Source organism: Hyperoodon ampullatus (genome assembly GCF_949752795.1).
Source record: "Hyperoodon ampullatus genome assembly, chromosome: 3".
Lineage (NCBI taxonomy): Eukaryota > Metazoa > Chordata > Mammalia > Artiodactyla > Ziphiidae > Hyperoodon > Hyperoodon ampullatus.
In genome coordinates this window covers 29,168,606-29,189,108 of record NC_136916.1, presented here as the reverse complement: position 1 = coordinate 29,189,108, position 20,503 = coordinate 29,168,606, and the positions used below count along the sequence as shown (strand labels likewise).

The window sequence follows — 20,503 nt, the reverse complement described above, 5'->3', positions numbered from 1 at the left end:
AAACAACTTGTACTAAAAATATTTCTTTAAAAATGTAGCTGCTCTCTTGCAGTCATAGGGACCTCCAACTGATTGTTAAGAACTCAAGTTTCATCTGCACGGCTTCCTAAGTCTTATTTTTCCACTGAAAAATCATGGCTAAGCAATGGTTATTAGAACCAGCAGTGAGCTGACCTTAATGGCCACATGCTGAGGCCATTCTATACAAATGACCAATGTTACTCTTTGAAGAGTACAGTATCCCCAAATTCTTGACACTCCAAAGAAACTTTCTAACCCTCTAAATGCTACGCTCCATTAACAAAAATAAATAACCTACCAACTCATAAACTTACATTTTCTGGCCAGGAAACAGAATGGTCCCACTGATGAGTTACTGAGTAGGAACCAGAGTAACTAACACCAGAGGAAGGGAAAGGCACATGGAGAACATAAAATAGGTGAGATAATAGAGGAAAAGAAGCACTCATTTTCTATTTTAAGTTAGCATGGACTATTCCTGGATTTGCCACTAAGTTTAGTAAGGCTTTACAGTCATGACATCTGTAACTCTGGCTTTTTATTTGTAAAATGGAATAACAGTGGCTACTTAAGACTAGTTTAAAAAGATGTCTGTACAAGCACTTTGAGAACTGGAGTTCTGAACAAAGAGCACTCTCATTAAATGTAGTCTGTCAAATTAGAATACTGTTGGGCACATCTCACAATTGAAAAGCTAATACAGAACACTGCACACATACCTCACCCACGTAAGAGCAAGACCCATGGGCACTCTACTTGAGGCACAGGCACGGACTCTCGCAGCTAGGTGTCAACCACATCCACTGATGGAAATGATTAGGTAGTGTTTTGCCTCCATAACTGCTTAAGGAACAAAACTGATTAACTTGAATGTAACTGTCTCTGGTAAAACTCCCAAATGTGGGCATGGAAAGGAAAGAAAGGAGGTTAATGGATAAATTATAGGATTTAATTTCTACTTGTTTATTTCCATATAATAGGCATAACACTAGAGCCACATCTATCATCTATCTCCTTACTATCACCATTTTTCTTGCCTAATGCAACAAAAATCACTAAAAATAAACTACTGATTGAACGAATGAGATTTTGCTATTACAAGTATGCAGGTCCAAAGGTCAGCTTTAAGAGCAAGACTAACTTCCTGTTTGCTGAATATTTCATTTATTACAGAAATTCTAGGAAGATGCTCAAACTAGCTGCCCGTTGCAGGATCATTTGCGAAGGTTCTCCCAAACCAGTGGGGCCTGAGCACTGCAGTCCAAAAAGCTCTGCAGGTGCTTCTGACTAAAAGAAGACAGAACCAAGATTTTGGAGCCAGTTAAAAGCATCAAGTTCTACCTCCCTTAGATGGTTACCATACAAAAACAGTGGAAAGCACAGATTTTAATGCCTCTATATTCTGCAAGTGTAAACTTTTAGAAGTGACTTTAAACACCCAATGGGCCAAAAGTTTGTTCCGCTCCAACAAGGGGCCGGTGGTGAGGACAGAATGGATGAAACTGAGGGGAGCAGCCTCTGGGGGCACATGCATCTGATGACCAGCATGCAGGGGTTAGTGCTAACGAGAGTTGACACATAGATTCTGGCTTAAATATACTAACCAGCGAACCAAGTTCACGTTCTTCAGTTTGGAAATGGTTAAATTGATGTTATACTAACTTATAGCTTTACAATAACATTCAAACGACTGCCAACTGTTTAGAATAAATCTTTGTTAATCTGAGTTAAAAGCAATCAAAATGAAAGATTAGCACATCACTGCACAATTATAAGAACTGGTACAGCATACTTACTAACTGTCCACCTCTCTCTTGCCATCCCCAAATAACACCATCTTCTGCCACTGGTAGCTGATAAGGGGGCTTTTCCATCCAAAACAAAGAGATCTCTAGGTCCTGTGGCTTACTGTGCAGGTCCTCACTAAATATCTGCTCTTCTAATGTGTCTTTCGCAGCTGTATTAGTCCACGGGCAGCCCACTTGATATCCACAACCGTCTGCCAGCCCTTCAGAAAACATCTGTCTTGCCAACTCTGCCATCGGGTAATAGGAAAGTTCATTCAAAAAGTGGGAGTACAGTTCCTCTGGGAAGCTCTGCAAATCCCCCTTTGAGGGCTTTTCAGATATGAGTGGTAGAATAGAGTCCTTGCAACCTGGTACTGCTATTTCCTTGCTGTCATCTGGGATGACGGGAATCACCTGCAGACCATCGAGAGGAGCAGCTGAGTATCTGTCCACTTCGGCAGGGTCAACACCAGCCAAGCAGGAGCACCCCGCACGAGCGCCCCCTAACTCCATTCTTCCAAAGATCACCTCTGAACTTCCCACCAAACCCACTTCCCTACGTAACCCAGGTCCCTGCACAGTGGGCCTGGCACCCCTTTGTCTGAAACGGCGTGCATGTCTACTTGTCCCGCGCAGACCCACACAGCTGATGATGCCGGGACCACTGCCGCCTTCCTTCAGACAAAGTGTCTCCTCCTCTTCTCCACCGAGCAGCTCTGGTTTTCCCACCCCCAATGCACGTCCACCGGAGGCATCAGAAACTTCTTCAGCTGATTTGGAGAAAACCTGCTTCAGTCGCGGGCTCCCACCATTGTCCACAGAGTTCATCTGCACTACTTCTGACTCCCGCGCACCTGGACTCGAACTCTGGTTTAAAGCTGGCACAAGGCTAAGATCTTTATATCTGTCGTCATTCACTCTACAAGTTTCATCATTTTTTTCTACTTGATTTGTTTCAAAGTCAGGGTTTTTTGCTACACTAGAACTAACACAAGCCAGCACATCCTGACTGCGCACCGCCTTGCATTTTTGTGCATTTGTTTCCCAGTCAAAGGCTGTTTTAGGGTCTGACTGGACACTTCCTATGTCAATTTTACTGGTTTCTCTGTGATTGGCTCTCAGTGATTCTTGTTCAGCACTTTCTAGTCTGTGAGGGTGACTCCCTGAGCTCTTCACACATGTTTCATCCTCTGTTTCGCTTTCCTCTTCAGCGCAGGTGAAAATACACGCAGAGGAAATGAAGTCACTCTTGAGCCACCTGGAGCCATAGAGAGACTCGCCGTTTCGGGGCACTTCCTGTGAGTTTCGGAGCACTCCCTCCACGTTGGCTGCCTGCACTGCACACGTTACATCACCGATCTGGGCCTTGCTGGCCCTAATGTCTGCACTCAGATGTACCTGACAGGCAGCTCTCCATTCAAAAGCCCTCGAACCACAACCCTCATCTTCAAAAATGCTAATTTCATCCTCATGTTGATAAGATGAACTATTTTGAGACTGCAAAGACAATTCTGCTTTGTTTGCAAGCTGGCTGCTTCCCACTTCCAAGCTGCAGTCACCCTGGTGCTGCTCCTCAAGCATCACTGGCCCCAGGAGGAGCTCAGTGCCCGGATCATCACATCTGTTAGGGGCTGATTCTTGGATATTTGCATGAATAGGAAGACACTCATTTCCAAAGCTCAGTGAAGTGATACATCTTTCTGAACTTAAATTGATTCTATCTAGACTTACGGAAAGGAGACTGTCTGATCTGCTAACATCTAAACTGGAACAATCATTGTCTTTTAGTGGTTTTATAGAGTTATTTTCTCCTTCCTTTTCAGAGTTTAAACTCTGATCTACAGTAGCTGTTATAGCACCAGAATCACAGTTTCTTTCAACGTTTGAAGTGCCATTAATTAAATTAACATGTGAATCAGCCACCTGACCTCCCGGTCCTGAACTGCAGTGCTCTCTCCCTTCTGGGACAGTGCACACACACAGTCCCGAGTCAATGTCTGTGCTGATATTTAATGTCGGGAGTGTGCCAACATTATGTAATACACTCCTTTCTGTGTAATCTTCAGGAAACCTGGTGGAAGTCTTTGCCTGCTGGTCACCAATGTTTACTTTACAGGGTGGGTCACCATCACTCAAAAGTTCAGAACTAGGTTCAGTTTTCTCGTTAAAAGCTTCCTTCCTTTCCCCTGGGAGTGGCCTGCACTGCGGGGATGGCTCTGCCTGTGGTGCCTCTGACTCCCCTGGCCCTTGGGCAGCATTGTCTGGTGGCCAGGCCCCTCCGCAGACCCCCTTGGAGGTGACAGCTGGACGACTCTCTGGAGCCACAGCTGTTTCATGCACATGAGCACACAGCTCATCTCCAACGTCCGGGCCATCAGGGTCAATAACACAAATACTGTAAGACCCCCTCTCTCGTGAATTCCTACATCGTTTGTGGTCACCACAAATAGGATCTCCACCCTCCCTCTCCCCACGATTCAGACCTGCAGAGTTAGCAGCGCTGCCAATCTGAACAGTTACCGCTACCTCATTCTCTACTGCAGAGCTTTCCCAAGTGGCTGGGCGACAGCAGGGAGGGTGACTGCCAAGGCCCCGGTTGGAGGGCGCCGGGGCACGTGAGCGGGGTCCCTCACCCTCAGGGAGGCCCCCGCTCAGAGGGGCGCAGGCACCTTCACCACCCCACCCGACAGCAGCGACGTCGGGGTTCTCATCAGCCTCACCCACACTTTCAGACCCAGTTAAGAACCCAGACGTGGGAGAGGAGACAGAGTTAAGTGGCCGCCCTGGCACTGTACCCTGTCTGTGCACCGGCCTCGCAAAAACCCCGGCCCACACACCGGCCCTGCGTCCCACGCCATGAAGTTCATCACCTCCAAAGGTACCGAATAATGAAGATAAAGTTTTACTTATCTTGTTCTCTGGTTCCTTCTCCTCCACAGATTTTTCTAACAGGCCAGTTTTTTCACTGTCATTGTCACTACTTAATTCTTTGCTGAAGCAACAACCCATGTTCGAAAGTTCAAAAGCTCACATAAAAACGCTTGTTGCTTTCTGAGCCTCCGCAAGTGCATCTCCCACTAACTTTCTATAGTTTCTGATGAGAAGCCGACACCCAGATCCCAAAAATAACCCTCGCACAGCAGTCACATGTCCCTGCCACTCAAGTCCAAAATCCTAATCACAACAGACCCTGTCCAACAGCCATTCTACTCCACACATTAAAACCCAAACAGCACACAGAATCCAAAGACTGAGAACACAACAAAAAGATTTTCGTATTATTTTTCTTATTCTCATAACTCAATAAAAAAATAACTAAAATTATTATCCCAGACAGAAGAAGGAATTTCAGACTTTTGCTTGTTCTACAGTGTTTCAGCATTCTCTGAATTATATTTCATGGAATGGTGGCAACCAAAGGAGTTAACATGTATATTCCCCAAAGGGAAACAACTGTAAAAATTTGTTTTTTAAAATTCTTAGGAACTTATAGTTGAATATAATTTTCTGCCTTTAAGAAATAAAGTCTGTGAGTGTTTGGGAATGGTCGTGATAGTCAAGAAACTGGAATGGTGTCTGTTAGAGATGCATGTTGAAATGTTTACGGCAAATGGCATGCTGTTAAATCACACCTGGCCTGAAAATAAAGAAGTAAATACATACAGACATAACACTTTTTAAAACTGTGTGTGCAGAGGGGAGGAAGAAACAAAATAAAAGCAAAATGTGAGGGTGGAAACTGTTCAAGTCAGAATGGGCACACTGAGGTTCATTTTATTACTCTACTTCTGCAGATGTCTGAAAGTTCTAGTTAAGAAAACAGAAAGAGCAAGAGAAAAAGAGAAAGAAAGAAAATCTACACCTGCCAATCCAATACAGGAATCCCCTCGAAAGCTCCCAAACGAAGCCCTTCTTCGAGCAATAGGAGCACCGCCACCCCACACCCTGTGGTCCAGGACCGCTGACACGTACAATGGATCCGAACCTTCTTCAACATCTGTAAGCTTTGTTCTCAGTATAAGAGATTCTTTTTCTTATTATGATTCAGATATGCTATTCTGAAAACAAAATTATTCTGTTAACTCCTCTGCAAGGAGATTTTTCTACTTTAATCTACAAGTTATGGCTGGTGTACTACTAACATTTTATAAAACACTGATATCTTTTAAAAAAAATAAGTTTATTTATTTTATTTATTTATTTTTGGCTATGTTGGGTCTTTGTTGCTGTGTGTGGGCTTTCTCTAATTGTGGCGAGTGGGGGCCACTCTTCATTGTGGTGTGCAGGTTTCTCACTGTGATGGCTTTTTTTATTGCGGAGCACGGGCTCTAGGTGCAGGGGCCTCAGCAGCTGTGGCTCATGGGCTCTTAAGAGCACAGGCTCAGCAGTTGTGGCGCACGGGCTTAGTTGCTCTGCGGCACATGGGATCCTCCCGGACCAGGGCTCAAACCCGTGTCCCGTGCATTGGCAGGCGGATTCCCAACCACTGCGCCACCAGGGAAGTCCCAACGCTGATATCTTTGACAAAAAAAGTTTAGGAGTTCTACTTAAATATGAAGATAACAGGGACACTTTTAAATGTACATAAACTCAAGTACTGAAACCACAGCAGGTGATGGTGATGATGATGATGATGATAATGGTAGCACTTATGTGCTACAAGAATCTAAGTACACAAATATTTTCATTTTGTCACACATTTATTTGAATTCACACTCCCAACAACCTGGGGTAGATGTATTAACCCCATTCTACCGATAAGGAGGTCTGTCTCTATCACTATAGAGTTAAATATCCCTACAAAAAGAGGATTCTTCACCCAGGATGACACAAACCCTTCATATCTGTGACATGGAGTTAAATGGAGCAGAAGTTACAGGGCAAATTCATAAGCTTATCTGCCTAGGTGTGTGTCGGTTAGCTTTTACCATGTGTGTAAGCTTTGGCAAATTAGTCTCTTTTTCTCAGTCTTCTCACTTGTAAAATGAGACCAATACCAATACCTACTTTAAAGAGTCGTCGTGATGCTATTAAGTAAAATACTTAGAATCAAACCCCAACATCACTTCAAACTCCTCATAATCTGACCCCAGCCCACCTCTATAATTGCCTCTCATTCTAAGATGCCATCCCCCTCAGCTCCTCTATTTCATCTAAAAAAAACCCAACTGGGAACTCCCTGGTGGTCCAGTGGTTAGGACACGGTACTTTCACTGCTGAGGGCTCGGGCTCAATCCCTGGTTGGGGAACTAAGATATGTTAGTTTGGCAAGCCTCACAGCACAGCCAAAAAATAAAATAAAATATAAATAAATAAATTTAAAAACCCCAACTGAATAACCCTGGCATATCCTATCTTTGCTCAAACCGTTTATCAGGTCTCCTGCCCACAGTTTCCAATCTCACCATCCTTTATAAGGCCACCCCTCTCAATTTTGCAAAACGACTCTCTCCTATCCCCACACACTGCCCACTCTTCATGCCTCTGGGAAAGCATCCTAATAGCAAGTCAGTGTCAGCACCATCAACTCAAAGTGGGGGAATCTACAGGCTCTCTAAAAGAATTAAAAGATGCAAACACAAAATTTTAAAGATATGTCCATGTTTGCATTGTAGGTTTAAGAGTGCAGTGGTGCTATGTGACAACACTTTAACACAAATTAACCTAATTTACTGAGAAAAGAACTGGATCTAAAACGTCATAAATTCATTCAAGCCCAGTGAAGGCCAGGTGACACCAAGGTGCACCGCAGAAACAAATCAACAAAAGCAGTAAGAAGTTATTCACTCGAAATTCTGCAGTTTAGGTTGTGGTAAACTCAAAGAAGTTCTGGGTAACTAGTACCACAAGTACTTGGTGAAGGAGCTTTTAGTTTCAGCAAAACATCACCTGCCAGACTAAATGAATGTCATTAATTTGCATTTTATAGGTTTGAGCAATCAAGTTTTATATTAGTATAAGAATTCTTATTACATGCAATAAGAATTTATCAGTAGTTCTACGTTATTAAAAAGACAATTTAAATCAATGACAACCTGGAAAAAGTTCTCACATAAAAGTTTATGAGAAAATGTGGGGAAGGGGAGTAAGAAAATGCAGATCTTTTAGAATGTGTTTGAGCTTATATGACGACCAGTCTAAAACAAGTAGATATAGTTATGGGTTAACATACTTGAAAACCAGGGTAACCACAAATCAGAAACATACAACAGATTCACAAAAACCAAAAAGAAAGGAACTTGAGCATAATACAAAAGAAAACCAACAAACCACAAAAGGAAAACGAAGAAATACAAAATTAACTGGAAAACAAGATTTAAAATGGCAATAAATACATACTAATCAATAATTACTTTAAATGTCAATGGACTAAATGTTCCAATCAAAAGACAGAGTGGCAGGGCTTCCCTGGTGGCGCAGTGGTTGAGAGTCCGCCTGCCAATGCAGGGGACACAGGTTCATGCCCCAGTCCAGGAAGATCCCACATGCCGCGGAGCAGCTGGGCCCGTGAGCCATGGCCGCTGAGCCTGCACATCCGGAGCCTGTGCTCCACAACGGGAGAGGCCACAACAGTGAGAGGCCCGCGTACCGCAAAAAAAAAAAAAAAAAAAAAAAAAGACACAGTGGCAGATTGAATAATAAAATAAGGACCTACAATACGCTGCCTATAGGAGATCACTTTAGGGCAAAAGTCACATATGGACTGGAAGTGAGGAGACAGAAAAAGACATTTCATGCAAATGGAAATGACAAGAAAGTGGGGGTAGCAATACTCATATCAGACTAAATAGACTTTAAAACAAAAGCCATAAAGAAAGACAAAGCCGGACACTATATAATGATAAAACCATCAACAGAAGGAGTGGATATCATACTTGTTAACATATATGCACCCAACATAGGAGCACCTAAATACATAAAACAAATACAACAGACATAAAGGGAAAATTCGATGGGAATATAATAATAGTAGGCTTTAACACTCCACTGACGTCAATGGACAGATCTTCCAGATAGAAGATAAATAAGGCAATGAAGATTCTGAATGACACATCAGAATAGTGAGATATAGTTGATATTTCCAGGACACTGCATCCAAAAAAAACCCAGAATACACATTCTTTTTAAGTGTGCATAGAACATTCTCTAGGGTACAAAACAAACCTCAACAAATTTATCAGTATAGAAATTACTTCAAGCATCTTTGCTGATCACAACGGCATGAAACTAGAAATTAACCACAGAAAGAGAAACAAGAAAAAAAACAGATTACAGAGAGACTAAACAACATGCTACTAAGAAACGAATGGGTCAACAATAAAATCAAAGAGAAAATTAAAAACATACCTCGAGACAAATGACAATGAAAACACAACCGTACAAAATCTATGGGATGCAGAAAAAGCAGTTCTAAGAGGGAAGTTCATAATGATACAGGGCTTCCTCAAAAAAAACAAGAAAAATCTCAAATAAACAACCTAACCTACCACTTAAAGAATTAGAAAAAGAACAAACAGAACCTAGTGCTGGCAGGAGGGAGGAAATAATAAAGATCAGAGAGGAAATAAATAGAGAGTAAGAAAAAAAAAAAACAGAAAAAAATCAATAAAACCAAGAGCTGTTTTTTTTTTTTTGCAGTACGCGGGCCCTTCACCGCTGCAGTCTCTCCTGCTGCGGAGCACAGGCTCCGGACGTGCAGGCCCAGCGGCCACGGCCCACGGGCCCAGCCACTCCGCGGCATGTGGGATCCTCTCGGACCGAGGCACGAACCCGGGTCCCCTGCATTGGCAGGCAGACTCTCAACCACTGCGCCACCAGGGAAGCCCAGAGCTAGTTTTTTGAAAGGTTAAACAAAAGCAACAAACCTCTGGCCAAGCTCACCAAGAAGAAAAGAGAAGGGATCCAAATAAACAAAATAAGAAATGAAAGAGGAGAAACAACAACCAACACCACAGATTTTTCTGGTATTTTAACAAAATACCATAAGAAAATATTATGAACAGTTATACGCCAACAAAATGGACAACTCAGAAGAAATGGACAAGTTTCTAGAAACTTACAGCCCACCAAAACTGAATCAAGAAGAAACATAATTTGAACAGACCAATCACTAGATGTGAAATAGAATCTGTAATTTAAAAAAAAAAAAATTCCCTGCAAACAAAAGTCCAGGACTGGATGGCTTCTCTAGGGAATTCTACCAAACGTACAAAGAAGAACTTATACCTATACTTCTCAAACTCTTCCAAAAGACTGAAAAGAAAGAAACACTCCCAAAGTCATTTTATGAAGCCACCATCACCCTGACAATAAAACCAAACAATGACCATACCAAAAAAGAAAATTACAGGCCAACATCTTTGATAAATAAAGATGCAAAAATCCTCAACAAAATATTAGCACACCAAATCCAACAACACATAAAAAGGATTACACACCATGATCAAGTTGAATTCATTCCAAGGTCACATGGATGGTTCAACACATACAAATCAATCAATGTGATACACCACATCAACAAAAGACAAAAACCACATGATCATCTCAATAGATGCAGGAAAAGCATTGGATAAAATTCAACATCCACTCGGGATAAAAACTCTTCCCAAAGTGGGTACAGAAGGAACATATCTCAACATAATAAAAGCCACTTATGACAAACCCATAGCCAACATAACACTAAACAATGAAAAGCTTAAAGCGGGACCTCCCTTGTGGCACAGTGGTTAGGAATCCACCTGCCAATGCAGGGGACACGGGTTTGAGCCCTGGTCTGGGAAGATCCCACATGCTGCAGAGCAACTAAGCCTGTGCACCACAACTACTGAGCCTGCGCTCTACAGAGCCCATGAGCCACAACTACTGAGCCCACGTGCCTAGAGCCCATGCTCCACAACAAGAGAAGCCATGGCAATGAGAAGCCCGTGAACTGCAACGAAGAGTAGCCCTAGCTCACAACTAGAGAAAGCCCGCATAGCAATGAAGACCCAACACAGCCAAAAATAAATAATTATTTTTTTTAAAAAAAGAAAGAAAAGCTGAAAGCCTTCCCATTAAATTCTCAAACAAGCCAAGGATGCCCACTATCACCACTTCTTTTCAACATAGTATTGGGAGTCCTCACCATAGCAATTAGACAAGAAAAATAACAAGTATCCAAATCAGAAGGGAAGAAGTAAAATTGTCATTATATGCAGATGACATGATACTCTATATAGAAAACCCCAAAGACTCCACACAAAAACTATTAGAAGTGATCAATGAATTTAGCAAGGTAGCAGGATACAAGATTAATATACAGAAATCTGTTGCATTTCTTTACACTAACAATGAAATATCAGAAACAGAAAGTAGAAAAGCAATCCCTTTTCAAACTGCATACAAAAAAAAAAAAAAGGAAAAAAGGAAAAGAAAAAAACCTAGGAATAAACCTAAACAAGGAGGTGAAAGATTTATGCACTGAGAACTATAAAACACTGATAAAGGAAATCAAAAATGATTCGAGGAAATGGAAAGATATGCCATGCTCTTGGATTGGAAGAATTAATATAGTTAAAATGGTCATACTAACCAAAGCAATCTACAGATTTAATGTGATCCCTATCAAATTACTCATGACATTTTTCACAGAACTAGAACAAATAATCCTAAAGTCTATGTGGAACCATGAATAACCCAGAATTGCCAAAGCAATTCTGGAAAGTACAGAGGAAAAAGGAACAAAGTACAAAGCTGTAGGCATAACCCTTCCAGACTTCACACAATACTACAAAGCTACAGTAATCAAAACAGCATACTACTGGCACAAAAACAGACGTACAGATCAATGTAACAGAATAGAGAGCCCAGAAATAAACTCACACACCTATGGACAATTAATGTTCAACAAAGGAGGCAAGAATATACAATGGAGAAAAGACAGTCTCTTCAGCAAGTGGTGTTGGGAAAGCTGGACAGCCACACCTAAATTAATGAAGGTAGAACACTTCCTCACACCATACACACAAAAAAACTCAAAACGGCTTAAAGACTTAAATGTAAAACATGACAACATAAAACTCCCAGAAGAGAACAAAAGCAAAATATTCTCTGACATCAATCATAACAGTTTTCTTAGGCTGGTCTCCCAAGGCAAAAGAAATAAAAGCAAAAACAAACAAATGGGACCTAATCAAACTTAAAAGTTTTTGCACAGCAAAGGAAACCATAAACAAAACAAAAACACAACCTACAGACTGGGAGAAAATATTTGCAAATGATGCAACTGACAAGGGCTTAATTTCCAAAATACAGAAACAGCTCCTACACCTCAGTAACAAAAAAACAAACAGGCCAATCAAAAAATGGGCAGAAGATCTAAATAGACATTTCTCCAAAGAAGACATACAGATGGCCAACAGGCACATGCAAAACTACAATGAGGTATCACCTCACACCGGTCAAAATGGCCACCATCAAAAAGCCTACAAATAATAAATGCTGGAGAGGGTGTGGAGAAAAGGGAACGCTCCTACATTGTTGGTGGGAATGTAAATTGGAGCAACCACTGTGGAAAACAGTATGGAGGTTTCTCAAAAAACTAAAAATAGAGTTACCATATGATCCAGTAATCTCACTCCTGGGCATATAACTGGAAAAGATAAAAGCTCTAATTCAAAATGACACACACACCCCAAGCAGCACTATTTACAATAGCCAAGATATGGAATCAACCTAAATATCTACTGACAGATGAATAGATAAGAAGATGTGGTATATATATATATATACATATATATATATACATACACACACACACACACATATATATATATATACACATATATATATAATGGAATACTACTCAGCCATAAAAAAGAATGGAATAATGCCATTTGCAGCAACATGGATGGACCTAGAGATTACCATACTAAGTGAAGAAGTCAGAGAGAGACAAATATATCATTTGTATGTGGGATCCAAAATATGATACAAATGAACTTATTTTACAAAACAGAAACAGACTCACAGACATAGAAAACAAACTTATGGTTACCAAAGGGGAAAGGTGGGGAGGGATAAATTGGGAGTATGGGATTAACAGATGCACACTGCCATATATCAAATACATAAACAACAGGTTTTACTGTATATCATAGGGAACTATATTCAATATCTCGTAATAAACTATAATGGAAAAGGATAGAAAAAAGAATCTAGATATATACATACATATGTATAACTGAATCACTTTGCTATACATCTGAAACTAACATAATATTGTAAATCAACTGTACTTCAATAAAATAAGTAAACATAAAAATGAATTACGCAACTGTAGGATTGAGAGAAGCAAAAAAAAGGTTATGAGGTCAAGCAAACTGGTGAACTAGGAAGCTCCAGGTTCTCATTCCTTCACAGAAATATCATGAAAAAGCCAGAAGTTTCTGAACACACTTTGTAGGAGCTCTGAAAAACAATCACAGTTTACAGCAACTAAGCAAAGAAACAATCAAGAAAAGGCTGTGCTCGACATGGCAGGAACGTTTTGTGGTGTGGTGTGACCTTGGTCTGGGGTGGCAGCAGCCCAGGTCCCAGATCCCCTCCAGGAGCCAGAGGGAGCAGGGTAAACCTTACTTGCAAATTAGTGTGTCCATCTGTTCTGTCTTAGCTAGAGGCTACCTAAAGGACTGACTTGCCACTCAGAACACAAATGGGAAAAGTGGGGAATTCCCTGGCAGACCAGTGGTTAGGACTCGATGCTTTCACTGCTGGGGCCCAGCTTCCATCCCTGGTCAAGGAACTATGATCCTGCAAACTGCACAGTGCAGCCAAAAAAAAAAAGGAGGGGGGAAAGTGTCAGGCACTGCTCATAAAAGCTATAAGGTAGCTACAAACCCACACATGCCAGGGCAGAAGATGACACGCGGAGACACGCAAGAACCACCTAAAGCCCCTATAAGAGGCTGGAGTGTAACTCCAGGAAATAAGGACATTCAAAAGCAGCCATGTATATGGGGAATTCAGAAAGCTACACCCAGGCAAGATGTGTGCTCAAAAACATCCTGAGAAGACCTTGAGCTTTCACTTCAGGCTGATCCCTAGTCTCCAAGGAAGTTGAGCTACTCAGTGAGGGACTGTCCCAGCACAAAGCCAGTCTACAAAGATTGGGAGAGGCAGCTCTACTCCCTCTCACTGGGGGGAGGGTTGGGGGGGTGGGGCAGGAGGGGGCCACCAGGCAGGGTAGTGCTGGACCGACAGTCTGCTTCAACTCACGACATTCAAGGAAATCTCTGTCAAAATATCAGTTGAACACAAGCAAAAGGAACAGAGACATCACTGAATACACATGACAGGGAAGAGTCTTCACAAAAATAGTTTGGAAAAGTCTCAAAACCATGAGACTACTATAGCCTTCAACAACAGTGACAACAAACAGCAAACCCTGGGTAAGAACCGAATCTGACATCCAAAGTTAACACATTACAAATGTAATCAAATGCCCAGTTTTCAACAACAACAAAATCACAAGGCATACAAAGAAACAGGAAAACACAGCTCATTCAAAGGAACAAAATCAACGGTCCCTGAGAAAGCTCAGACATGGGACTTACTAGATGAAGACTTTAAACAATCATCTTAACTATGCTCAAAGAGCTAAGGAAAAGACATGAACAAGGAACTAAAGTTAATCAGGAAAACAATACGTGAATGAAATGAGAATATCAACAAAGAGATAGGAACTGTAAAAAAGAACCCAACAAATATTTCGGAGCTGAGAAGTACAATAACTGAATTGAAAATTTCACTAGAGGGGCTCAACAGCAGACTTGGACAGGCAGAAGAAAGAATCAGCAAATTTGAAGACAGGACAATTAACGTACATATTGTGGGAGTCCCAGGATGAGAAGACAGGAAGGGTAAGAGAATATTTGAAGAAATAATGGCCAAAAATTTCCCAAATTTGATGAAATCCATGAATTTACAAATCTCCACAAACTTCAAGTAGGATAAACCCAAAGAGACCTATACCAAGACACATTACGATTAAACTGTCAAAAGACAAAGAAAGAAGCTTAAAAGCAGCAAGAGAAAAGTGACTCAAGTACAAGAGATCCTCAATAAGATTATCAACCAATTTATCATTAGAAACCTTGCAGGCTAGAAGGCAGCGAGATGAAGGAAAAGTGCTGAAAGAAAAAAACTGAGAATTCTTTATCCACCAAAACTGTCCTTCAAAAATGAAGGATATTCACTTCATTTTTGACATTCCCTGGAAATGTTAAAGGAGGGACATTCCCCGGGAAAGGACATTAGCAGATAAACAAAAGCCAAAGAATTTAAAAGGCAAATGCATAAAAACAAGCATAAATCTATGGTATTGGGCACATAATAATAAGATATAATTTGTGACACCAGAAATGGGGGTGGGGGGTTAGAACTTTATAAGAGAAGAGTTTCTGCATGCTACTGAGGTTATTAAGTAGGCAATTTAAATTAGATAGTTATAACTTCTGGATGTTATATGTAATCCCCATGGTACCACAAAGATATACGTATGATATACACAAAGATAAGTTTTTAGGATGAATGACTAAATTATCAATTATGCCATGTTGATGTTAACAAAATTTCTTTTCAATTTAAATAAAATATGACTTGCAGATAACTATCAATGAGCTACATTACATAGTTCCTGCCCGAATGGGTCTTAAAACTCCCATGACAAAGCATACACATTTGTAACATTTAAAAATAACACAGAACATAATTTATTAAATAAATTTTAACCAAATATACATATAAGGAAGTAATACAGGTGACTATGAAAAAAAGATGAATCAGTGAAGCTAATAGTTATAACCGAGAATGCCCTTGAAGGACATAAAACTTCTAAGATGGGTAAAAAAATTACAGAAGGAAAAAAAAAGTATTAGAGTTGATTTTATTCTAAATGGCAGCTCAGTTACTTTTTAATTGTAATTTTTAATTTTAGGTAACTCAGTTACCTAATCCACATAAACAATAGTAGCTTTAATATTCTTTTCTGTATAATAAAAACAATAAAAAATCTATTTGTTTATTCCAGATTTACATCTCAGGCCCTAACCTCTCTAATCAGGTCCAGCTGGCACTGATGACCCACTTCACTGCTCACTTAAATTTATACCAGGTGGATTTTCCCTCCACAAACCTTTCCTTCTCCAGTTTCTTCCATCTCAAAATAAATGAAACCACCATCCATTAAGTTGCTCAACTATCCTTGATTTACTTTTCCCTCACCCTAACCCCTAAATCTGATCCATAAATGGTGCCATTGAATCCACCTCCAGAGTGACTCTGAAATCCATTCATTCTTAGTCTAAGCCACCATCACTTCTCACCTTACTTAACAGCTTTTTAATTTGATTTCTTTGCTTCTATACTTGGCTCACTACAATACATTCTATTAATATAATAAGGTCAAAATAATGGTCCAAATAATCTTCTTAAAATATAAGTCATGCTATTCCCCACCTAAAATCCTCTAGCTCTATCCCAAATTAATTTCAACCACTTAGAGCCAATGCAAATAGTTCCCAAATGGCTGACAAGAGCGAGGTTTTGTCTCTCGTATTACTTTCTACTTGTTGTTTCTCTTTCTAAAGGAAATAACAGATGCCAAAGAGGAAGTTCTCTTCTCGAGTTGGCTCTGAAGCCAGGTTGCCTAGGTTCAAATCCTGGACAGCTGAGCAATCTTGGGGAAATTACTTAAGCCTTTCTGGGTCTCAGTTTCCCCTAGCTAAGATCACTTTTTGGCACTCACTGATTGGCTAAACTTGTAAATAGTTACTACTCAATAAGGGTAGTATTTTATGGGGGGAGGGAGCAGGGAGCTGTATAATAAACAATTGATATTACCAATGGATAAATGCAAACCTGCTCCTGAATTATCCAGACATTTATTTCGGGATCACTATGGCCATTCTCCTCCTACTTACACTGCATCCAACTTTGGGGGGAACACTAAACCTTAAAGAGAATGGTTCCTAAATTAGACTGCTAAGCACATTCACCTTCCAATTATACAACTGCAGACCACTAAGGATCAGCACCTAGAGCCACCACACCAACTATGCCATCCACACACTTAGGTGCACCATGATAACGTTGGTTAGAAAAATGTTCAAAGCAATGCCATTTATAATAGCAGGAAAAAGAAACAAGTTAAATAAATGTACCCAAAAACCCAACGGCTAAAGAAGTGACAGCAAATCAACATAAAGAAAATACTACAGGGGCTTCCCTGGTGGCACAGTGGTTGAGAGTCCGCCTGCTGATGCAGGGGACACGGGTTCGTGCCCTGATCTGGGAGGATCCCGCATGCCGCGGAGCAGCTGGGCCCGTGAGCCATGGCTGCTGGGCCTGCGCGTCCTGAGCCTGTGCTCCACAACGGGAGAGGCCACAGCAGTGAGCGGCCCGCGTACCGCGGAAAAAAAAAAAAAAAGAAAGAAAGAAAGAAAATACTACAGGGCAAGTACAAGGGGATATATAGATGAAATCTGCTATGGGGGAAAACATGAGGTGAAATATATATATATTGATTACAACTTCATAAAAGTTGTAATGGATTTCTTTTATTTTCTATAAAATGCAAGTTTGTTTTAAAGTTTTAAAGAACACACATGTTGTGAGCCCAGACGGTCTCTTATGGTCCCTTCCAGCTCTCGTATTTAATGATCCTATGAAAACCTAAAGTGTGCAATACCTTGAAAAACTGATAAATAGTATATGCACAATTTACAATATCAGGTGTCAGAGATGTGTTCTGCCCAAGAGACTCCAGGGGTACTGGGTTGCAGGACTGGACCAAGAACTAGTCATATAATATTCTATTGTAGTACCTTGACTCTTTAAAATGACAAAGCATGTGTAGGCTGTACTAGTTGCAAATTATTTCACCACAGAAATGAAATATTGAATTCTGGCTAAAGTGTTATACTTCTTTTCCACATAGGTCTCTCTCAGTTGTTTTCCACAAAGTAATTTTAAAAAGCAAGCGAAGAAACACCAAACCAAAACCCACCCATAGAATCCAAATATCTAGTTTTACGCCCTGAAATATGTTTTAAAGATGTTTGAATATTATATTGGACTGCAAATCAACGAAGAGGAAGAGGGAGATTTGATCTGAAAACAATTATTTTAATCCATCAATGATTTCTGTATAAGTCTTATATTTGGATTTTGAAGTACTTAAAATATTATAAAATTCACTTAAAAAATCAACGTAAAGTACAATATGCAAAAAAACCTACATACATAATAGAATAACAACAATGAAACAAAGTAGTTTGGAGGGGGTCCCTCATTTTTTAAAATTCTGCCTTACTAAAAATAGATCAACAGGGACTTCCCTGGTGGCACAGTGGTTAAGAATCTGCCTGCCAATGCAGGGGACATGGGTTTGAGCCCTGGTCCGGGAAGATCTCACATGCTGCGGAGCAACTAAGCCTGAACCACAACTACTGAGCCTGTGCTCTAGAGCCCATGAGCCACAACTACTGAGCCCACGTGCCACAACTACTGAAGCCCACGTACCTGGAGCCCGTGCTCCACAACAAGAGAAGCTACCGCAGTGAGAAGCCCGCTCACCACAACGAAGAGTAGCCCCCGCTCGCCACAACTGGAGAAAGCCCACGTGCAGCAATGAAGACCCAATGCAGCAATCAATCAATCAATCAATCAATCAATTTATTTTTTTAGGAAAAAAAGATCAACAATCCAATCCCCGCCTTTAATTTCTACATGAGCTGCTTATATTTTTGGGGTGTAGATGAGGTTGACTATAAATTTAGTAAGATTACTTTTAAAAATTTACTTTTACTTCTAAAAAAAGACTTACTTTTAAAATTTTGTAGGATTTATGAGATCACTTAGAGGACTGCCAAGCTAAATGCGCCTGACTCCAAATGCACCTGACATACGCAAATGCAAACGGTGTAAAGCAGGATTTAAAAACCAGTGGATCTCTATTTCCTTATTCTTTCATTAATCACAGCTAAAATGTGAAATCAATTTTCTTAGTAAAAGCCTACGATCACTTTTGTGCTTTAAGGAACACAGGCTATTAAAATGTAAAGTTAATCATATACATACAATAGATGATCAGTGAACCATTAAAAACACTGTGAGGAATACATGAAATTAATACACATGGCACACTGTTGTCTGTAGAACTATACACATACCCACACAAACAAGCCAGAAAAGGATATACAGTACTGACATATAGTGTACCCAGTTGCTGGTTTCCCCCACTCTCTTTTTGGGGAACACTGACATTTTCTAATTTTTTTACAATTAATATTTGTTGTAAGGCAATATCTGTAAACCTCAGCTGTGATTAATCTCTGAACTGAATTACCTGACTCAAAGCTGGGATGGAGCTTGTCTGAGAAGTGGTTTGAGATATGGGACCATTCATCTGTAAAATCGAAAACACCAAACACACCATCACAACAGTGTAAAGAAACATATTTTCAAACCATAGTAATTTAGCAAAACAAAACCCACTGAGAAAAGCAAATTTTTACATGACAAAGAAATTCAATGAGATATTCAAAATGATGTAGGAGCCTTGAAATTTAAAATATTTTGAAATTTTGACTGAACACCATTAAATAAAATTCCCTGTAGCTTCCACAGGGAAAATTAAGAAAACCTACTTTTCCCAATGTCATTTAGAAACTTTAAATATCGCTTGACATGATAAAATCTTACAATAAACAAATGCACTCAAAATTAAAAACTTACATAATTCCAATTAACTCTTTAAATAAATACCACTACAATGATTATAATATTATTAAACTATTTACAAATCACTGCATTTTTCTTGGTGATTTTAAATCCAAAGCTTTAAGTATTCAGAGCTATAAATGACATTTGTTTTCTCTTATCACTTTGAAACTTCTAATTTCCTCTACTAAGCAACCCCTAAATTTACTCAGAATATAACACCTATATTTCAGCATAAGATATGCTAGTGTTCTGAGTGTACTGTAGGATCTGTTATCAGAAGAGAAAAGAGGTACACCAGGCCAATGCTGGCCTTGGATGCCCACTCACCAGATGAGCGCTGTCTTTGCCTTCCTGGACTCGCTGGCCCTGAGGTTCAGCCACGACCTTAGCGTCCTGATCAGAAGTCATGAGCTGTTTACTTTGTGGCTCCACTGGGAGAAGTTTAATGCTAGCCGTAGGATGCTGTAAAACAGACAGTAAATTGGTAACTTGAGGTGCAGAGTGTAATTAATTCTAAAATGATATTACTAAGCAGTTTTAAAATCTTCAAGTTTTCCAGGACATATGTTTATCCCTCTGGAGTCTAAGTAGTTTAAAGAAATTTGCCCATAATTTCCACCTTACGCACCCAAGAAATAATACTTGTTTTTTAATAAGTTTCTTCTTCACACTAATTTGGTAACCATGATAATATCCTAAGACTTAGAAACTAAATGCTAACATATCCAAACCCACTCATGTTCAGAAAGTTATTTTTTAAAAACAGAAAATTACAAAATTAATAGAACTCCAATTTGGGATTGATGAATCCCAAATATATATATGTGTGTGTGTGTGTGTGTGTATGTGTGTGTGTGTGTGTGGTTTTTCACCAGCCCCATTAATTTCATTCTGTTCCAGGAAAACAGCTGTCAGGAGAAATAAACAATAAT

The 20,503-nt window shown here is 40.1% G+C and overlaps 1 protein-coding gene across 2 annotated transcripts in view; it reads right to left on the bottom strand.

Annotated features, from left to right (window-relative positions):
• The window catches only part of LARP4B (La ribonucleoprotein 4B), a gene marked incomplete at both ends in the record, with an annotated part of 54,500 nt that extends 34,521 nt beyond the window's left edge, over positions 1–19,979 (bottom strand). For both annotated transcript variants that reach the window (XM_079699524.1, XM_079699525.1), the window contains 2 exons: positions 19,195–19,254; positions 19,899–19,979. In XM_079699524.1, the coding sequence (XP_079555650.1) occupies positions 19,195–19,254; positions 19,899–19,979 (141 nt within the window). The remainder of the gene's footprint in view (positions 1–19,194; positions 19,255–19,898) is intronic.
• Positions 19,980–20,503: the final 524 nt, after the last annotated feature.